Here is a 22,277-nt window from a genome sequence, read left to right as displayed (position 1 = left end):
TCTTTCTTTCTTCAGTCGAAAAGAAATTAAGGTTTTTGATGAAAACATTCCAGTATTTTTCTCCATATAATGGACTTCAATAGGACACAAACGGTTCAAGGACCAAATGACTTTTTCAGTGCAGCTTCAAAGGGCTTTAAACGATACCAGACGATGAATAAGGGTCTTATCTTGCAAAATGATCGGTCATTTCAAAAATAAATAAAAACTTTAAGTTTTATAAGCACAAATGCTCGCCTTGCTCTGTTCTGTGATGCACGTTCGTGATCCTGTTCGAACTTGTTCATCCAAATGAACAAATCTTTTTTCGAATCATTTCGTTCGTTGAATGAATGAAATGACTCAAAAAAAGATTTGTTCATTTGGATGAACGAGTTCGAACAGGAGAGTCACGAACGACGGTACGCGCTCGCGCTGTGCAAGAGAGGGGTGATCAGCGCGTACACGAGCGTGATTGACAATGCTAAGACATTCCTCCTGGCTCTGATTGGTTGTTTCTGACCGGGAGCGGTGTATTTCTGCAAATGGCAGTAGGACCACTAGGAGGAGTCAGAGGAGCTTTATTTTTTCACAGATTATCTGTCTCATATTCTACTGTCAGGACATAATGACAGTTTTAACAAATATTTGTTTACAAAAGTTAACTACTGGAGCTTTAAATCTTCTGCAGAGCTCTTGCTGAACAGTGACATCACTAGAGAGTGGGTTTGTCAAATGTATGTGTGAATACCGTCTCAATACCAGACTGTAGTTTACAGAGGACCTGTTATGCTTTTTTCCTATTGTTCTCTATATCAGTGTCAGTGTTTTTGAACTCCCTGAAACACCTCCATTGTAGTCTTGAGTTTCTTCTGAGTCACAATATTCCTCATTTGAATGAGAGCAGAGTGTGCTTTTTCAGAAGAAGGGGCTTCATAGAAGCCGGGTTTCCATTACCCTTCAAATTGGGCAAATTTCGAATTGAAAATACGCCTAATGGAAACATGTACATTTCGCAAAAACTCCCATTTTTTTGCAAAAAAAATTTACGCTCGGTTTTTCAGGCAATCCTAATTTTTTTTCCGCAAAACTGCAATGTGAACAGTTTTTGCGCATTTACAGGTCACCTGACGTAGATGACACGGTGTGTTTGGACAGAACACGAGACGGTTCTTTATTAAATTCATAAAAGTTTCAAGTTTATTGTATTTATAAAGCACATTTAAAACAACCTTGGTTGACCAAAGTGCTGTACAAAATATAGCTATTTAAATCCATACAAAAATCAAAAACAACTTTCACAAGACATTGAACGCACAAGAGTACAAGTAGGTTTTTAAAAGATTTCTGAACTCAGACACTGTGGGCGCTGTTTTAATATGTAATGGCAATTTGTTCCATAACCTGGGGCCAGCTACCGCAAAGGCTCTGTCACCCCTACATTTCAGCTTGGATCTGGGTACTCGTAACAGGTGATTAGACTGTGATCTGAGCAGTCTGATTGGTTTGTGTTCCGTCACCAGCTCCGTAAGGTATTGAGGAGCAAGATTACTTAGTGCTTTATACACGAACAGCAAGACTTTAAAATCAATACGATACTGAACTGGTAACCAGTGCAGTAAACGTAGTGTGGGCTTGATGTGGTCCCGTTTGCGAGTGCCTGTGAGCAAGCGGGCAGCTGCGTTTTGGACCAGTTGAAGTCGGTGAATAGATGACACAGGTAGTCCTAGATATAGCGAGTTACAGTAGTCAAGTCGAGATGAAATAAAGGCATGAATTATAATCTCAAAACTGTTCCTACTTAGGAAAGGTTTAACTTTCGCTAATCTCCGGAGGTGGTAAAAACTGCAACGGACAACTGTATTTATTTGTTTGTTTAAGTTTAGGCCACTATCCAATATAAAACCCAGGTTCTTTGCCGAAAGTGAGCGATATAAAGTGAGTGAACCCAAGTCAACATTGCTCAGGTCACTTTTCTCAGTTGGCCCAAACAGGACAATTTGAGTTTTATCATCGTTCAAGTGGAGAAAGTTCTTATTGAGCCATGTTTTCAGTTCTTGAAGGCAATCCGTCAGTTGCTTTAACGCAGACTAAAAGACAAAAGAATTACAGGAATACTGGATTCTAAACCTCAAAGAAATGTCACAATCAAGACCTGGAAGCAGAAATGAGTGAGAAACACCCAGAAACACCTCATATGTGCCGCTCTCGAGTATAAGGGTCTTTCCTTACCATTAATGCTTGGATAACACACACACGTCTTCTTTGATTAATAATAATGGCCAGTGAGTGCGGTGATATACATAAACCTACCAACATCTGTCGCCATGATTTCTGGAAAGACTTAAAGCGAGAGGAAAAAATTAAGTTTTAGTCACATAACATCGGTTAATGGAAACGCCGTCATTACGCAATAGTTTTTTGTTGACATTTAGAAAAAAATCACAAAAGTTTTGCGCAAATCTTTAATGGAAACGCGCCTAAAGACAGGAACTAAACAGAGCGTTACTGACAGACTGGGAAGAGAGGAGCTGCAACTATGGAGAGTATGGGGAAAATAATGTGTTTTTTAAAACATTTAAGCATGAAAACCTGTTCTAGTAGAGCCCAAAATCAAGACTCAAGGGCATAATATGGCCTCTTTAATAAATACTCTGAATACAATTCAACTTTCGAAGAGTTGCTTTAAGTGTTTTCAGAGCTGATTTAAAAAATTTCTAATCAAAAACCACTTTAATACCTCATTCACTTTCCTCTTAGACGGAGAATACAGATGTTTGATTGACTGAACTAAATGCATAACTAGCTCTAAAATACATTGTAATGATAAATAATGGATATAATTATAGAAGACAATCAACAATGGCATTTTTATGGGACTTTTGCTACAAGTGGGGAAAAAAAGTGTTTTTCTTCCCGCTCTAAAGGTGACGCCTGATGAAGCAAAGGATTTCTGGGAAAGTCAATTTGAATTCTCCTTCAGCAGCTGCACCCATGCCAATTGGTGAGTGACATTATGGTTGATTTTTGTGTGTGTGTGAGTGTGTGAGTGTGTGAGTGTGTGAGTGTGTGAGTGTGTGAGTGTGTGAGTGTGTGAGTGTGTGAGTGAGTGAGTGAGTGAGTGAGAGCGAGCAGCAGAGACTTTAACCCTATTAACACATTAAGAATTTCTCAGTGCCAGAATTTTTTTTTTTTTGTGCAAGTTTTATATTGCAATTTGAGCAAAATATTTTTACAGTAGTGTAACTCTGTAAACTGATAAAGTTTGGGTGTGTCTAAAAGTGTGGTCACATTTAATGTTGCTCTGGGTATTTTCACACGTGATACAAAATTTAAATGCATAGTCAAATTTCTTCACCATTGGAAGTCCATCAGACGCAATTCTTCATTGCACCAATTCCCATTTAAATGACTGGATTTTGCTAATGAAATTTGCTGTGTATTGTAAATGCAACCAATCTTTAATAGTGTTGTATATCTGTGTGTTTCTCATAGGAAGGGTAAGTGTAAGCAGATCGAGGAGGGGCATGAGTGTTTTCTGGGGATGCGTCTCAGGCAGTATCACATGCTGTGTGGAGCTTTGCTGAGGGTTTGGAAACGAGTGTCTGACATCGTCTCGGACGTCACCAACTCCAGCATCCTGCAGATCGTACGACTCAAAACCAAACAGAACAGCAAACAAGTTGGTGAGTTGAATAATGTTTCCTAGTATACCAATAAATCCAATGCACATCTCGGGTTTATACTATAATTTATTGGCCCAGTTTCACAGACAGGGCTTAGATTAAGCCAGGATTAGGCCTTAGTTCCATTAAGGCATTTAAGTAGCTTTTATAAATGTGCCTTAGAAAAAAACATTACTGACATATTTTAAGATATATCAGTGCAAGTTGATTTCAGTTAAAACAGCTCAAACATGCATTTTAGTCTGAGATTAGGCTTAAATCTTGTCTGTGAAACTGGGTGATTTTGTGTGTTGATTAAGAGTTAAGGCCCGTTCACACCAAAGAAAATCTAAATTTAGCAGAATAGCAGAGTCCAAACACAACTATAACGATGACGGCACAGAGAAATGGTGTCTTCAGGATCACTTTCAAAATGTTTTTCTTTTAAGAGCTTGAGCATTTAAAGTGGCAGACGACAAAACTGCAGTACATGCTTAATGATACTCTCATATCACGATATGATATTATTGCGATACTCCTAGACATATGGTAAAAGGTTAAAAAAAATGAACTGTTGATTAAAATGCTAAATTTGATATTACATTGTGTGTGTAAATGAATAGACTTGAACTTGGTGCTGGAAACCCAATGCAGGACAATAGAGACACCAGAATAAAAATATTCATGATTCTGAAGCTGAAAATACACAATTATTTTAGATGAATGTGCTTTACTCTGTCACTGACTATATATATTTTAAATAATGTAGGCCACTTTTTACTGGAAACATCAGATATTTGGCATTATCAGGACTAGGGCTGCAACTAACGATTATTTTGATAATCAATTAATCGGACGATTATTTTTTCGATTAATCGATTAATCAGATAGAAATTAAATTAGATTTTTTTTTATTATAACTAAATAAAACCGTAAATCAGGGTATTTATGTGTAAAAGTGTACTTTAAAAAGTGCAAAAGCCACACATTGAGTTTTACTAATATCAATATTTGCATTGTTTTTAATGATAATTGCTGATGGCAAGTTGACAAACATGATTATTGTTAAAAAAATGATATCCAACATATTATGTTTTAACACAATTTTTGTTAAAACAAATTTACACAGACATGTTGTTCAGATGTGAATATCTGAACTAAAAACAAACTAAAAACATCTAAAATATATAATTCATTTAATTTTTATTTAAAATTAATTATATATAAGGAATATAAGGATAAAGAATATAATATATATTATATATAATATATAAAAGAATAATATAAGGATAAATTGATTAAATAAATATAGAAAGACTGAAAACAATTGTGTGAATGTAGAGCCGCAGTAGATCGCGTTTGAAAAACAATTAAAACTTAGTAGACAAATGCTATAAAAAGAGAACGGAATGGAGGTAACGTTACCCAGCAAGCTAACAGGCTTGAGTAAAGGACAGGAGAAATTATGCATTAGTGCACAAGCATTCGCTGAAAACCACTGAGTACAGTGACTAAAAAACAATATTTTACTGCTGCTGTTATTAACTGCCTTTGTATTTAATGCTTCACTTTGTAAACACCGTTTTAATTTAACCTATTTCTGCGGTAGCGCTATTTTAATCCATCACTTACGTTGCGAGCGAACTGATTGCGCAACCTGATGCTCGAGACAAAATGCAGACATCCCAAGATCCCGGAAGTCCCGGGAGTCTCCCGCATATTGATTGCGGCTCCCTGATGCCCGCGAATTAGTTCAAACTCCCGAAATCTAGAGCGCGCAAGCAAGAGCGCGCATGCGAGACAGAGACTGCTCCAAACCGTGTAGCGCGCGCTCGGCAGAGCGCCTGAGGGAGAGAGACCTTGCGTGTGTGTGCGTACCAGTAAACGCTCCCCGTGACGTAAGCAGACCAACTAATCGATAATGACATTCGTTGACAACGATTTTCATAATCGATTATAATCGATTTTATCGATTAGTTGTTGCAGCCCTAATCAGGACCCACAAATATTCTCCCATTGCATTAATATACATAAGTAGTTCAATTTAGTACTGACACTACAACTCTGAAAACGTGGAATTTTTTCTCACATTTGTATAATTTTTAGTTTAGGTGAACCATACACAATACAGTTATCAATAGCCACGATACATATTGTTGCATTTTTATATTGCGAAATATTTTGAGACGATATATTGTTACACCCCTATGAACAGAACGTTATTGCGCATTGTTGTGGACACTAATATAGTTATCGTTCTTGGTGTGAACGTCATGGGAAATATGTATTTATTAAAAAAATAACAGTAACACCTTTCAATAAGGTTCATTAGTTAATGTATCAACTAACATGAACTAGCCATGAGCAATACATTTGTTACAGTATTTATTAATCTTTGTTAACGTTAGTTAATAAAAATACATCTGTACATTTTTTGTTCATGTTAGTTCACAGTGCATTAACTAAAAGATTTTAATGAAGTATTAGTAAATTCTGAAATGAACAAAGATTAATAAATGCTGTATAAATGCAGCTCACTATTAGTTCAAGCTAACTTATGTAGTTAACTAATGTTAATTAATGAACAATATTGTAAAGTGTTACCAAAATAACGATCTTGTGTGTGTCTCAGGTATAAAAATCCCAGAAAACTGTGTATCCCGTGTGCGCGCTGAGCTCTCTCGGATGGACGAGGAGGTGAAGAAAGCGCGGCGAGAGAGAGAGCGGATCGCAAACGACCAGCGTATTCGCCAAGAGATGCTGGCTAAGATGATCAACGCCCGCAAGCTCATCACTAACCCTTCCCACTCCCTCCCGAACCACCTTCACTACCCACAATCCCTCCTACCACCTGTGGTGAAGCCAAAAATTGAAGCCGTCAGCGAGGTCCTGGATCTGACCATCAGCCCCTGCCCTTCACCGGACATCAAACCCCCCGCGTCAGAGCTAAACGGCGTGTCCCTAAACGGAGCGATGCTAGTCGGAAGAGCGCGTCCACTCACGGTTGCTCCAGAGACGTACAACCTAGAAGAACTGATTTCCCAGGAGCAGCAGAGACACAGACAAGTGCCATTAAACTCGAACATGCGCTTGTCATCGTCGCATGCAGCTTTGAACATCCCGCAGCAACACGTTCACACACTAAAGCAGAATCATTCATCATTCGGGGTGCTAACGCAGCAAAGCGGCTCCCACGCGCAACCGTCCGCACAATACAGCGCGCTTTTATCGCAGCTGCAGCGAAGCCACGATAAATCCTTCGTGCTGCGGCTTCTCAATCAAATGCAACAGCGAACCGTCGTCTCAGCGCAATCCTCACACCAGAACAGTCTACGCATGGCGCATTCATCAAACTCGCACGTGCAGCTGTCAAAACAACACGCGCAGTTACAACCCCTGCAGTCGCACGTCAGTCAATCTGCTCACGAAAGAGCTTCCGGTGCAAACAGTGACTTTAATTTCGACGAATTAGACTTTGGTTACCCTTCGCCCGATTTGCAACTTAAGTACCCGTTCACCTCACAAGCCCTGCCATCCTCGACTCCGCCGCCTCCTCATTATTCCTCCTCCCTTTTTGCATCGGCTCCTCCAAACTCCTCCCTCTCTGACTCAAGCTCCTCCTCCTCGCACTTCACTCCTTCTTCCTCTTCATCCGAACAGACACATCAATTACCCAATGGACACAGCAGTATGGACCCCTTGGATACACTAGATCACATGATCCAGGGATCATCCTCGGATCACCGACAGTCTGTCATCCAGTTTAAATCAGTGGACTGGGACGCCACCTAGCGGCTCGTAGACGCAACAATTTTTGTGTTTCTTTTCCCAAGTCATTCTCAGTCCATAAGCTAAGAGTTGCATTCGGCTCATTGACGTTCAATGAAGTTGATTTAAAATACATGGGCACTTGAAATCAGTTTGGTTTTTATTTGCCTTATTTGAAGCAATAGGGCTTTTCCACCCTCCATTTCATCACATCAAACATTGAGGTAAAAGAGATATTTATTTATTACGACATTGGTGTATACTGTTTCCTATCTTAGGGAGTTTATCTTTTCGAATGAATGCCTTCTGTTAAATCAGTGCCTTTATCTCCTTCAGATGCAGTCTTGTGTGCGTAGATATATATATATATATATATTTCTAGACAGAGTAGTGCTATATTATTTATTTCTTCCGGTGTCTATCCTCTACCCAGAGATCTGTGCTTCTATGTAGGCGGCGTACGGACCCGATCGCATGATTATGAAACTGCTGTTTGACCCCTCAACCCTGTGAATTTCCCGTTTTCTTTCTACATTTCAGTAATCTGAACACAGGGACAGATTCGGTCACAGTATCAAGGTTATAGTGATGGCGAGCAGAATACTCCGCTTTACACCGTTTGTGTAATTTCTCAGGTATATTATAGACTCGTCACTGTCCAAAACTAATGATTATTTTATAAAATATAATAGATTGCGGATGGGTCGTCTTGAGCTTTTGGGGATTGGAAACCAAATTATTTATTTGCAGATCTTACGCCAACGTCGACGTCAAACAACTGGCGTGTCGTCGGCCGCGTCTCGGTTAAAAAGCTGCGCTTGAACACACCGAAAGGAGTAAAGGCGACTGTCAACTAGCACATGCGTGTAAATAAATATCTATATCAGCAGGCATCAAGAGTCTAATTTTTGTCATTCAAAAAGGGAAACCAAAACTAGGACTGCAGACCGTACACAAAAGCACCATTTTGAATATCAACACGCCGATCCCTTTCTTAATTCCACTCGGCTCATGTTATTATGAAAATATTCGTGCATTCGAATGCTCAGGTAAGATGACGTAAAAATATAACGGACTTCTGTCTGTACCGTCTTCTTCGCTCGCTTTCATCACTTTTATTCTCGTGCACAGTCTCGTTCGCTAAGCTGAACAGCCAATCAGAGCTCTCTCTCTCATGTTGAACCGGCCCAAAAATCCCGAAGGCTTTTGACTAGAGCCAAGCCGATCGACGCTCAAAAACATCGGCTTGGTGTGTCTCGGTTTTATGAGTTGGAAGAGCGCTGAGACATCTTTATACCGAGTGAGAGTGAGACTTAGCAATAAAAACCAAACAAATGATTATAAAAATCAAAAACTGCCCCACGAACAACTCGCGATTCTCTTTATATCTGTTCAGAAGTGATATTTTTGAATTGTTTTCAAAGAATATTATATTTGTTAAGAGAAAACAATGGATTTGTTGGTTTGTTTGTTTGTATGAGGTCAATGTTTTTTCCTTTAGGTGGTGTATTCTCGTGTAGTCGGAATGAAAGCAAATGTATTGGTGTCTTTGATATTGCTGTTCGTATTATTATTGTTATTAATACTATTATTATTATTGTTGCTATTTATATCCAAGGGACATTATTAGTAGAGGTAGACTTTATTATAATCACTTGTAGAAGTTCGAACACTTTTCCAATGCCTCGTCAGGGTTTTGTTTGATTTTCTCCTGTTCCCTAAATACAGAATCAAAGCCTGCAACCTGCCACCGAATCTACTCGTTCCTTCACTCGAACTGCAGAAAGTTCGCTTTTCTCCTTTGGGTCGGGCGTCTAGATTCCCATCGCACCAAAGTTTTCTGTGCAGTTTTTGCAGGCTCCGTACGGTCGTGCTTAATCTCAGGAAAAGTCGATGGAAAGGATTCGGCGTCGCCGGTTAAAGACGCATGACACTGACTACTGTATTCTACAGGCCCGGCTACCGTGTTCTAGACTTGAAGTGTATGAGAGAAAATGCGAATTTAGGAATATTGCTCGAGTATTACTACAAGTTCTCTGCTTTTTTGTTGTTGTTTTGTGATAATTTTATGAGAAATGATGCAAGCAAGCCGTTACTGGATTGTCAAAATCATGTGAACGAAAAAACAATCCCGTTCCCACGAGGCTGTGATTGGCTCTAGTTACTCAATTTAAGCGTTTTTGTGTGTTAAAAAAAAACAAAAAAACCTTGCAGATGTGTTTTGCCCACTGTGTTTCTACTCCTTTTTGTCCTGACAACATGCCAGAATTTTAATACTCATCTGCTGCCCGGCGTTTTTAAAGAAATCACAAATGAACACTTTAATAATAAAAGCAAAACATTTAAGACTGCTACTGATTGTATGTATTGTTGTTGCTGTTGTTGATGATATTATTGTTATATTATTAATGTTTCCAGTTAGAATTCTGTTCAGCACTTTTACTTTGGGCTTCTTTGTTTTATCCCAATATTTATGAGTTTAGATGGAACTGTAAATAGTGTAAACAAATGTGCCTTTTGACTCATTCTGAACGTTTTCTACATTTAACAGAAGGAATATATTGTACTGCAATATAATTTTTAACAAACAATAAAATTTTAAGAGTTTGTTCAAATTGCTCATCTGTATTTCTAACAGTATTCTTTGTCTGTATCAGCAATAACCAAGAAAAATGCCATGTTAATACATCAGAATATGAACATGCTGAGTTAAGTGATATCTGAAACGCTGTTGACATTTGAAATCACCAAAACAAACACGCCCCTTCCTAAAAGGGCCACACCCCTATCTTGATAGCTCCGCCCCCAACCTCACACCTACTACAAGTGTGTTTTGCTCAGCGTTTCTCAGAAATCACTCACTCCAACTTTAAGGCTGCTCTGCTCACAATTCAGTGTAAATGCAGCATAAAAGCCAGACTAAAATACTCCTGCCCTGCCCTTGTATCTAAGTATACGGTTGTAAATGTCCCCTCTGAGCAGCATTAAACAGTTTGTGTAAAGACGTCTAAATGCCACTTCAGAAGCTGCTTCTGTACATTTTGCATTTGAGTTGCCTGGTAATATCATATAATATGAATGTTGTTAATTCACCTTTACTATGTAGACTTTCTTAGATTTAAAAGAAATTTCTTTTCAATTTCTATTTCTTAGACTTTAGATGCATACACATCACAAGCATTATTTTTAGTTCAGTTATCTAAGTCTTGTTTTGACTGAATGTGTTAGAGGTGCTTTTTAATTTAAGTTCCTGAAAGCCTCAAATATAATAACCAGCATGAATTTATTTCCCCCCTGAAATTCTTTGACCTATGGAAGCCTGCCATTTTGTTTTAAGTAAATATCAAGCTACTTTGGCAAATCTTGTGGCATAAATCAGAAATATTAGATGAAAAGTCAAAAATATGAGATGAAAGTAAAAAAAACGAGATGAAAAGTCACAATTATGACATACTACGTCATAAATATGACATTTAAAAATTCAAAATTATGATTAAACGTCAATTTCTACTCGTCAATAGAGAATGTAAAGCTTAGCTTCACGCCGAAAATTTTACTTCATAATTTTTTATGTAATTATTCATTTTATGTCATAAATTCAATGTTTTGTTTCATAATTGACACTTAATATTTAGGATTTATATCATAATATATTTTACATTTAGGATTTATATCATATCGTAATTTTGACTTTTTATGTCCTAATTATGATTTTATAAAAGTATTTTTTTTTAGTTTAACTCTTTATTGATATTTCTTACTCTCTGATTCAACAACAAAAAACAAATGAAAAATAGGGTTTATAAATGGTTGCTTCCAAACATACTTGTATATTGCAAAACAAAAGAAGAATAATATTAATGTAGTATGCAATGTGGTAGCAATATAGATAAAATACAGCAAAAACGGACAAAAATAAGAACAAACTTTGCACCCTTTTTTAACAATCACTGCCAAAAGTATTTATATATATATATTTTTTTTTTTTAATGGTTGAACTGGGCTTTCATTTTGACCTTAGTCGCTCAAAACAAAAAAACAAAATATTGTTTTTGCATGATTCATATCTTAATTTGATGTTTGATTAGGCTCTCCGGCAGGTGCCAGCAGCGTCTTCGAGACGGACGCGCAGCGCGCGACACTGCAGCAGGAAGACAGCGCGCGCGCGGGAGCGAGTAACCGAACTCTCATGATGGGGAAGTAACTGTCAGTCACAGAAGAGCAAGATTAGACATTTTCACAAGTAACTTATTTAGCTCATTCCTGAAGATTTACGGTACGATTACTGTGAACAGTGGGAACATGTTTTCTCGAAAGAAAAAGGAGCAGACGACTAAAGCATCTCCAGCCTCCAAGAAGAGCAACTCCGTTCAAAACCCTTCGGTAAGACCAACAGCCCTTCTTAGGAATAACGTAACAAAAAAACAGTTTAGTTTCGTGCTAGGTTGATATTACTGCTATAAACGTGTTTAAAAGAGAAAACTGTTTTAATCAACCCGAAAACTTAAGCGTAAAGCGGCTTTGCAACTTTTTGTCTATTTTAAACGGTTGACAAATTGATTCACATTCATCCTCTTGCTTTCCTTTAGCAGTTCACACAATCATTTTATTTAAACGACTAAATTTACTTTATTATTATAGATATTTTACTTGTGTGGGAGGTCTGATTCATTTTAGAGAATGTGTTAACTCGAACGACTCATTTTAAATGAACCAGTTTACGACTTCGAACACTATGCGAATCATTTGAGTGAATCATTAAAAGGAATCGACTCAATAGAATGTTTTGTGCAATATGTTCAAACGGTTCTGTACAACTGTTGGTGAATAATGCCTGGTGAAGAGCACAAGAAGACTTTCTTTTCTCTTTGTTTCGCAAACAATGCCAAAAATAAACTGAGAGGAAGTCAGTAAGAGTCATCTCAGAACGAGCAACTGTTGTACAGCTAAAGATGGAAAGAAGAATAGAAAAGAATCCAGAAGGGCTTCACTTTTTCTGTTGCAATACAATAAAACATGGTTATATGGAGATTGATCATAACTAATCTCCATAGAAATAGAAAACCATGGTTCTTGATTAAAAGAGCGAACCTAAAGAGAGTTCATCCAAAAATGACACTTGTGTCATCTTTTATTGTTATTCCAAACCTGTTGGACTTGAACTTTAGGGTCCAAACAACCCCATTGACTTTAAGTGAATTGACAAGTTCATTTGAAGCACCAGTACACAAGAAATTAAAGAACCCAGGAGGGCATCAACTAACAGATGATACCTACCTATGATGATATCAATAACCATATATAAAAATAAAAGGGCTCAATGCTGAACCTGAAGTAATATTGACAAACTGTTAGGGCTGCACGATATTGAAAAGTGTGTAAAATCATTTTAAATTATATTGAAATATATTTAAGAACTGAAAATTATATAACCAATATATATATTACACATTCTTTCTGGGGACAGAAAGCATCACTACAACTTCTGAAAATGTACAGCAGTGTTTTAGCATTACATAGAAAAGTAATGTCACAAATCTGACAATGTCATTTTTAACATCAATGTAAACAAAAACTATTTAAATACCAACAACTCTTGCTCAACTTGGTAATATATAGTTATAACAACCTGAAAACTTAACATCTAGAAACATCCAGGTAAACAAATACACCTGAATATAGTGGATGATTAGTTATTTTAATTTATATTTGTTACTAAAAACAACAAATGGGCAAATTAAAAACAATAGGACAAATATAATAAGAACAAAGACACAAATGAAACAAACAGTGCTTAGAGTTTTCAGGTTGGCATACATTAGATCTGTGTAAGAGTAGCATTCAAGTAAGAAACAGTACTGAAACTGAATAATCAAATGTAAAACTAAAACTGCATAGTCTTCACATGAATTGAACATACATTGATTCATATTAAAGCTACACAAGTTATTCAGTGAGTTGTGAGTGATTTTCTTTTTTATTCTGGTGTTCTATTGACACAAATCTGATTTCTTCTCCAACCTTTTAAGTTCATTTAACATAACCGATTGTGTTTACATCAACACTCGCCAAGACAGGCTTTTTTATTTTACATAACTGTGCGTGTATACAAAGGTTTGAGTGCAATAAGCCATAAAAGAGAACTGAATTCGGGTGTGGTCTAATACCAGTCTATTTACCCTGGTAAATACCAGTCACTTGCCCAGTTTATCCTCTGCTATATTTGTCAACCTAAACTTCGCAACTTTTTGAAGTAGCCGGCAAACTCATGTTTTCATATTTGGTGATTGATTTTCAATACAAATGACAGAGGAACAGTAATTTATTAATTTGCAACAAGAATATTTTCAGACTCATAAGGCGTGTTCAGACCTTTATTTTGAAATAGGAATGAATCAACCCGATCTCACGAAACAATTTTAGGAATTAAGTGTTTTAAGGAGTTTTTTTTTATCCATTAAAACTCATCTATGATCACCAAAATGACATATTAAAAAAAAAATTCTTTAATTTTTTTTGGCATGCCTTAGAATATCTTTATTGTAACTCTGCACCCTTGCCTCATTTAGTATATATGCGGTTTTATGAATATGCAAATGAGCCCCGCCTCCACTCACTCAGCTCAGAGATCCACTCGTTGACGATCACACGTTGATCTAATTGGTTACAAGGTAGTTTGTGACGTCAGAAACAAATAAACAACATTACAAACTTAATTTTCACCACAGGTGGACTTAGTAAAATTTAAAATAGTTACGAATGGCTGTGAGATTGTGTTGGATGAACATAAAAAATCAAGACATAAAGGTAGAAACCTCATGTCAAGAGTTCAAATGATAACATTCATAACATTTTTTGAAAGGTCTGAAAATGTTTTAAATATAAAGAAATTATGATAAATTCTCTGTTTGTGATGCGGCGGTGAGCTATAATGCACGTCCGTACTCTTTCCGCATGTCTTTTGTGTGTTTTTTAGATGTTGAATTCAAATCAAATACTGCCAAATTGCCCATACTACCGAGTAGAATGTCATAAATTGTATGAAAATTATGGCAATATATGGTTCAGATCACTTAAATCATTTATGGAAATGTAAGAGTCCTTATATGGTCATCAGTGGAAGCGTTTGGTACTGCGCCCAACTAGACTTACTGAAAGCTCATTTTTTGAGATATCAAGCTAAAATTGAGTTTTTCCAGATATTTGGCTTGCAGTTTTAGAGCATATCTTGCATATATAAAAATATATTTTATTTAAAATATTAAAAATTATACTTTTACTTTTTCATAAACATTTTATTTCACTTCTACAATAATCAGCCACGTCTCTCCTTTAAAAAGAGACCAAACATAAGTCTGTGCTCCAAAGTATTTGGAAATTACATTTTGGATTATATACCCAAAAAATCGGACAGACAGTTAAGAGGTTAATATTGTTGTAAGAAAATCTATTTATTTTTAAATAAATAAGAAAAAAATAAATATATTTTTTTTTACTGTATTATTAGTAAATATACTGCATAAAATAAATTAGTGTATTTATGTAATATTTGCTCAAATTGCAATTCAAATATTCAAATAATTAATATTAAGATATATATTTAAATTAATAATTATTTTGAATATTTAACTACTTTTCATATTTGGTCACTGATTTTTAATACAAATGGCAGAGAAACAGTAATTTATTAATTTGCAGCAAGAATATTTTAAGACCTTTATTTTGAAATAGCGATGCATGTGAAAAATCATGAAAGACTGGTAGAAACCTTTGTTTGGTTTGTTTTCATACCAAGAGTCCAAAAGATAACATCCTTTATTATTTTAAAGAAAAAAAGGGTCTGACATTTTTATATATATATAGGCTATATAAAGATTTTTTTTTTTTAAAGATGAGAAGTGCATGTAAATATGCATATTTTATATAAATCCACCAATTTTTTTCTGCCTCGAGCACTGACAGTTAAAACTACATCACTGTGGGTAGAAGAATAATTTAATAATGAATTTAACTATGTATTCACTGTTGTTTTGTTATTTAAAGATATTTCAGTTTCCTCATATATTTCACCATTAACCCAGTCCATAGTATTCATCTCCATAATCCTGTCATTCACACTCCATCCTCTCTCTCCTTCCCATGTTAACCCAGTTGTCCATCCTTCAGGAACTCTCTCACTATGACACTATCGATGGCCTGTGCACGTTGGCTCCTCCTGATTCGGTCCCCTCGTCCTGCCCGGGAACACCGTCGGTCCACTCCAGGCTAGCGGGGTGCAGTTCTCCCGTCGGGACGATCAAGCGGCCCACGGGTCTCAGCCGCCACGCCAGCGCTGCCGGGTTCCCCTTCCAGACCTCTGGGACGTGGAGTTTCCACAAGAGCTACGCTCGGGCCGCTCTCAGCTACGGATACGCAGACGGTGGTGAAACGTCGGCCATCGAGGTGGAGGATATTCCCTCGCTGCTACGAGACGTTGCCCGCTTCGCGGAGGCTGTGGAGAAGCTAAAGGACATGGTGCTGGGCGAAGGTATGAGGTTTTAATAATAATAATCAGAGTTTCCCGCAGAAAATGTGTTAGTTTGGGGGGATTTGGAATTCCATAACTCCTGACACAAATTAAGACAAATACTGAAACTTCAGTCTTATATCTTTTTAATGATGTTTGCCTGATCATTTTTGTGATTCGTTTAACATTTAGGACCTAAAAAACTGTCAAATAGAAAATGTTTAGTTTAGCAACTTACATCTTATCTCACACTTGACCGACCGTAAACTGAAGCGCGTCGAGTCGCTCCTTTACTGTCTATGAGTCGCTCTGCTAAAATTCGCGCTGCGAACATAAAGCCCGCCTACTTTGATTTGATTGGTCGTCTCAAATATTCTGACATTGATGAGCAGTGACAGACCAATGAGGCTCAGATGAACACACACACACACACACACACACACACACCCTGTCTTCTGTTTGTTCTGACGTGCTTGGCGCCGCTGCGGAAGAACGCGCTGATAACAAGACTGAAGCGAACACGAAGGCTTATCACATATTTAAAGATTGAAAGGGAGAAAACAGGACAGAGTAACACAGTGGATATCGCTCATATCATTTTTTTTGACGACGTAGTTAAGGCGTGTGTTGCTTAGGCGGCCGCCTTAGTTTCAAAGTGCTGCGGCAAACCCTGATAATAATAATACATTTTATTTGTAATGTGCCTTTCTCAGACTCAAAGCGCTACAACATGTACAGAACAAAATAATCAAACATGGAAGTAAAATATATATATATATATATATAGAAGTATCAAAAAATACACAAAAAAATCAAATTATAAATTAAAAGCTTGACTAAAAAGATGTGTCTTAAAAAGTTTCTTAAAACAATCCACAGAAGCAGCATCCCTAATAGATGCGGGTAGTGTGTTCCATAACTTGGGCGCGTTATAGGAAACGTTGGTATGGATTAGGCTTGCTACGGTAATCGGTGTTGACGGTGTTACCGGTATTCAGAAGCAACACCGGTTACTTCACATTCCCTCTGCGGCACCACCCCCCCCCCCACCGTCCATTTGATTTTTTGTTTTGTTTTTGTAATAAAATCCTTTAGTTTCGTTAGAGAACAGGTACTACAACTAAAAACTGAACGTGTCTGCTTAATAAATCGTAAGCTGAACGAGAACCGCAGCAACAGGAGTCAGATTTCATTTATTATGAGAGTGAGGAGCTGACTGACAAAATGACTGAAAATATTTTGTGTAAAAGCGCCTATTTAAGCAAATTCGTCATTGTACTGTTATTTCAGTACAATGACGTTATTTCTAGGGCTGTGCAATGATTAATTGCGATTAATCGCATCCAAAATAAAAGTTTGTTTACATAATATATGTGTGTGTACTGTGTATAATTATTTTGTAAATATAAATACACACACATGCATGTATATATTTAGAAAAAATGTGTTATTTATATATAAAATATTTAATATAAATATATATACAGTATATACATGCAAATATTTCTGAAATGTATGCGTATGTATGTATTTATATATACAAAATAATTATACACAGTAGACACACATATTATGTAAACAAAAACTTTTATTTTGGATGCGATTAATCGTTGAACATCAATCGTTGTTTTTAAATACTCTTGTTTGTAATATTTGTAAATATTGTCTAGACAATTTATTTTACACAATATGTACTCAATTTGCAATTTAAAAAAGTAAATATTTAAATAAATGAATAAAAAATATATATTTACGATTGTAATATTGTGCAATATGCAGTTAAAAATGTAAACATTTAATATTTAACAATAAAAATGAAAGATACTTTTGATTGTAATATTAGAAAATATTGTCTAAAATAATTTTTTAGACACAATATTTACTCAATTTGTGATAAATTGTAAATGTTTAATATATGTAATAAAATATATATGAATATATGAAAAAACATTTAGAGATTGAATTAAAACATTTGATTTTGTAATATTTGTAAATATTTTGCAAAATAATATATTGTACTTAATTTGCAATTAAAAATATGTAAATGTAAAAAAATGAAATTTGATTGTAATATTAGTAAATATTGTGTAAAATATTTGTTTGTATATATTTACTCAACTTTTTGTACAATATAGTATAAATTTACTAATTTACTTATATAATATTTAAATAATTATTTGAAGCTGATAGAAATACAGATAAACCAAGTTATGCCATTGTTTTGTACTATATTACTAGACAGAAGACTTAATTAAAATATTTATTCACTGCTGTGTTTATTGTTTAAACATATTTCTGTTTCCATTTTTTTGTAGAAGGAAGAAAGACACTTAAGGTCATGTTACATAAATTAAAACTAGAATGAAATGATATCAGCTGCATTTCATCTGCAACTCATCAGCGATCTCTAGATATCATTCTCAGCCATCAGAAAACCCACATAAGCTGATCATCAACATGAGTTCAGGAATGGCCACTTGTAACATTTGACAGTGGGTTTCCGTGGAGAAAAAGAGGAAGGAAGAGGAGCCGTGCGTCAGATGTTTTCATTGCAGGCTTCAGTTCGAGATTACACACGTCCGCTGGGCTTCACCCCCCACCTTCCCTTAGAAGAGTCAGGCTTTGAAATTAACCTTTTCACTCACCGGCCAATTTGGCTTATACATTTTTAAGTTACCGGCCATTTATAGCTTCTACTAGCCAAAAAAAGAAGAATAAATAAACCAGATTAAAACTACATCACAGCTATATATAGAAAAAATTGGATTTCATACATTCATTTCTTATTCAAACTAAATCCAGTCATCTAGTATCTTCTCCCTTCCTCTTTCATCCTCATCACCAAAAATGTATTTTAGGTGGACTGATCAATACAGTACAAAGAAGATAAAAAAAAATGCAAGATGTTGAAAAATAACAATGTCTTTTCGGTTAATCAAATACTTTTTAATCTTCGCTATTGCTTCAATGCAAATGAACAATCGCGCCGGTATTTGTTGTGTAGTGACGTGTGTGTTCAAATAAGCCATATATGAGCAGATTATGCACAATACGCTGTATTTAATAAATAGGGCTGGACGATTTTGGCTAAAATCATAATCGCGATTAATCGAACAAGTTACCTCGATTACGATTATTGAACGATTATTCAAAAAAAATTCTTTCTCATGTGTCACTGGCAAGGGTTATACTGTAAATATGTTCACGGTTATTTTTTTAATGAAAGAATGCATCATCCTATATCTTTGTGATTCTAAAATAAGAAAACGCACAGATAGCTTTTAATGCTTACTTATTAAATATTTCAAACAATTGAGTCAAACAAAGCATACAATGCCTGAAATAAAAACGTCTTATAAAAAAGTGATTAAGTTTTAATGCAAAAAGAAAGTTTGCTAAAAATGTAGAAAATAGTTCTTTTTGTAAACAAAATAAATTATTGTAAATATTGCCATCTTAAAAGTAAAATATAACTTGTATAAAACTAAAAAAACTAATCCTTTTCATATTGTGTAGCATTTGTAAATGCTTGTGTTATGGAAACCTGCTTTGTGGAGTGGAGGCACGTGTTGCTGGGCGTTTGTCAGTCTCTCTCTGTTTTCGCGTGTTTCTTTGGTACAAGCGGCTCCTGTTGCTGAGTCGACTCAGTGTTTGAGTTCCCTTTCACACAGAGATTTCGGAAAATACACGGATAAAGTGGCCCGGGATTTGACCCGGGTTCGTTTGACTTTGGTTCATTCACACTGCCAGTGATTTTCCGGAATCAAGAGAGTGCGTTCACACAGACACACACAACCCGCAAAGACACGTGACATGTCCCAGCGGTGTCTATAGTTTTCTTATGAGCTGCGATTTCTCTCGAGAAACCACGCTTGTGCATTTTTTCTCCCTGATTCGATCATAAACTAGCGCATTACGAACCGTTTCACGCTGGCGAACGATCCCGGCATTGCGCCATCATTACGACACGGCATTCATTACGGCTTTTGTTCACACAGCGCGCGTTCCGGGACTGAACACGGCAATGTTACTATATCCCCAGCCTGGCATCAATCCCGGGTCGTGTTTGCGTTCACACAGAAGGTGTTTGTTCTGGCAATTTCCCGGGATCAACGCGCTGTGTGAAAGGGGCTCATGTTGCTTCAATGTCGCAGACTGGACGGGGCGGAGTTACGTGACTACACACGGTAATATGTTTTAAGGGGAAAGTACATTAACACACAGTGGGCGGAAATATTAATAGGATTAAAAAAACGAAATAACCGACATGGTAAAATTACGTCAGTTATAGGCTCTGAATTTCGGTTTCGTTTATTTTTCGATTAATCATCCAGCCCTATTAATAAATCATGATGACTCGTGAGTATTTGTGCTAGATTTGTCTGCAGATTTGTCTTAAAGGGGACCTATTATGCAAAATTCACTTTTGCATGGTGTTTGGACATAAATGTGTGATTGCAGTGTGTGTACACAACCACCCAGCAATGATAAAAATCCACCCACTCCTTTTTTTTAAATCCCCATAAATAATAAGCAGTGTCTCCCAACGACATGTTTTCAGAATGTGGCTTTAGTGACGTCACTAAGTACAGGCCCCGCCCACGAGTGTTGACAGACACAGGCCCCGCCCACGAGTGTTGACAGACACAGGCCCCGCCCACGAGTGTTGACAGACACAGGCCCCGCCCACGAGTGTTGACAGACACAGGCCCCGCCCACGAGTGTTGACAGACACAGCCGTTCTAACATAGAACCGCCCTGATCGAGTTCACAGCGAGTTGAGAGTTGTACACATCCGCCATTGCTACACTGACGAGAATGTCTCCCAAGCGTTGTCGGTGTTGTGTAGCTGGATGTATTAATCCTCATAGCTCTATTTATTTACTGGAGCGATAGGCCTAACGTTATGGATCATGGCAGTAATGAAAGTGAGAGCGCGCACTTTATTACAGTTCATAGGAGTTGTTTTACGAATATACAGTTCACTAGTTTATTAAGCACCCCCTGAAAAGGTGTGTATAATATTTGTTTACTGTTAGTTGTAACGAGTGTTTTTTGTACTTCGCTGTGTATGTTGATAATAATGAAAGGGAGAGGGAGAGAGTTTATGGATAATACTTTAATGCGGACTTCTTTTAACATTACAGTGTTTATTCAGCTCATACACTGATTTTCTAGAGTGAAATTGACGCTTCATCTTTTGTGTGATGTACAATAAACTTCATTGACCTCATCAGTATATTTTTACAACATTCGGACGCGGTCCGCTACAACATGCTTGTACTAATAGTGGATAAAAGAAAGATGGAAAAACAAGTTATAACCGTAATTAAACTAGACTATACCTGTTCAGTCTCCATACAGCATATATTATCTGGCTCTGTGGGCATGGAAATGAACACGGCTACTGAGAGTTTATGTTTTGATATTATCATTCCGTGAGATGAGAGATTGTCCTGACACTGACCGCGAGCTCGTGAGGCTCCGCCCTCTGGGCCGACAGCAGCTGCTCATTTGCATTTAAAGGGATACACACTAAAACGGTGCGTTTTTCTGAGCCTCAAAAAGTGACCATTTAAACATGCTGTAGAAAATTATCTGTTGGATATTTTGAGCTAAAACTTAACATATACACTCTGGGGACATCAGAGACTTATTTTACATCTTGTGAAAAGGGGCATAATAGGTCCCCTTTAAACAAACTTCCCCAGCAAAGCGAGTAAATATAATAAGTAACTCGCCAAATTGGCTCGTGATTTGACAGCGTTACCCGCCACAGTCCATTTTTACACGCATTTGTGAAATTGTATTTTAATTTCAAACCCGGAAGAGAGTGTTTGACGGGCAAAACCCTTCAGAGTGAAGGCCTGAAGCCTCCTGCTTCTCACCGCATGTGGTGATGTGGTATTATAGTGGGGCTTTTGATATTCCTCCTTTAGTCTTCGTGCACAGTCACTCACTCCTTTAAAATTTGATCAGACATAGAAGGTGCACAAAGTGACTATTGGCCAACTGAGATGTTTGAGCTGATCTTACCGTAAACATGCAAATTGGCAAGTCTTCTAAAGCAATAGTCTGGTGTGATGCATAGACTGAAATTTAAGTCATTATTTGCTGCAATTCTTCCTATTTGTCATTGATCTCAAATCTCATTCGCCCCGTGTAACGATACCCTCATGTCACGATTCAATATTACGATACTGAACTCACGATACGATATTATTGCGATACTCCAAGACATATGATAAAAGGTTAACAAAAAATGAACTGTTGATTAAAATGCAGAATTTGATATTACATTGTGGGTGTAAATGAATAGACTTGGACTTGGTGCTGGAAACCCAATGCAGGGCAATAGA

The 22,277-nt window shown here is 36.7% G+C and overlaps 2 protein-coding genes across 8 annotated transcripts in view; both read left to right on the top strand.

Annotated features, from left to right (window-relative positions):
* Window positions 1–10,027, top strand: part of sbno2a (strawberry notch homolog 2a) — a 58,101-nt gene extending 48,074 nt beyond the window's left edge. For 4 of the 6 annotated variants that reach the window (XM_077222113.1, XM_077222111.1, XM_077222110.1 and 1 more), the window contains exons 30-32: window positions 2,907–2,983; window positions 3,475–3,665; window positions 6,277–10,027. In XM_077222113.1, coding sequence (XP_077078228.1) covers window positions 2,907–2,983; window positions 3,475–3,665; window positions 6,277–7,436 — 1,428 coding nt within the window. In that variant the 3' untranslated portion in view covers window positions 7,437–10,027. The remainder of the gene's footprint in view (window positions 1–2,906; window positions 2,984–3,474; window positions 3,666–6,276) is intronic. The other 2 variants (XR_013200731.1, XR_013200730.1) reach the window with 1 other exon arrangement.
* A 1,496-nt stretch (window positions 10,028–11,523) lies between these two features.
* arhgap45a (Rho GTPase activating protein 45a) overlaps window positions 11,524–22,277 on the top strand; it is a 50,085-nt gene continuing 39,331 nt past the window's right edge. The window contains exons 1-2 of one of the 2 annotated variants that reach the window (XM_077222029.1): window positions 11,524–11,795; window positions 15,579–15,939. In XM_077222029.1, the coding sequence (XP_077078144.1) occupies window positions 11,715–11,795; window positions 15,579–15,939 (442 nt within the window). In that variant the 5' untranslated portion in view covers window positions 11,524–11,714. Of the gene's footprint in view, window positions 11,796–15,563; window positions 15,940–22,277 lie in introns of both variants that reach the window. The other variant, XM_077222027.1, reaches the window with a different exon arrangement.

Source organism: Siphateles boraxobius, unplaced genomic scaffold (genome assembly GCF_051911475.1).
Source record: "Siphateles boraxobius isolate OS27281-9 unplaced genomic scaffold, OSU_SipBor_1 86, whole genome shotgun sequence".
Lineage (NCBI taxonomy): Eukaryota > Metazoa > Chordata > Actinopteri > Cypriniformes > Leuciscidae > Siphateles > Siphateles boraxobius.
The sequence above is the reverse complement of the archived record's forward strand: the minus strand, read 5'-3'. Positions and strand labels throughout refer to the sequence as shown.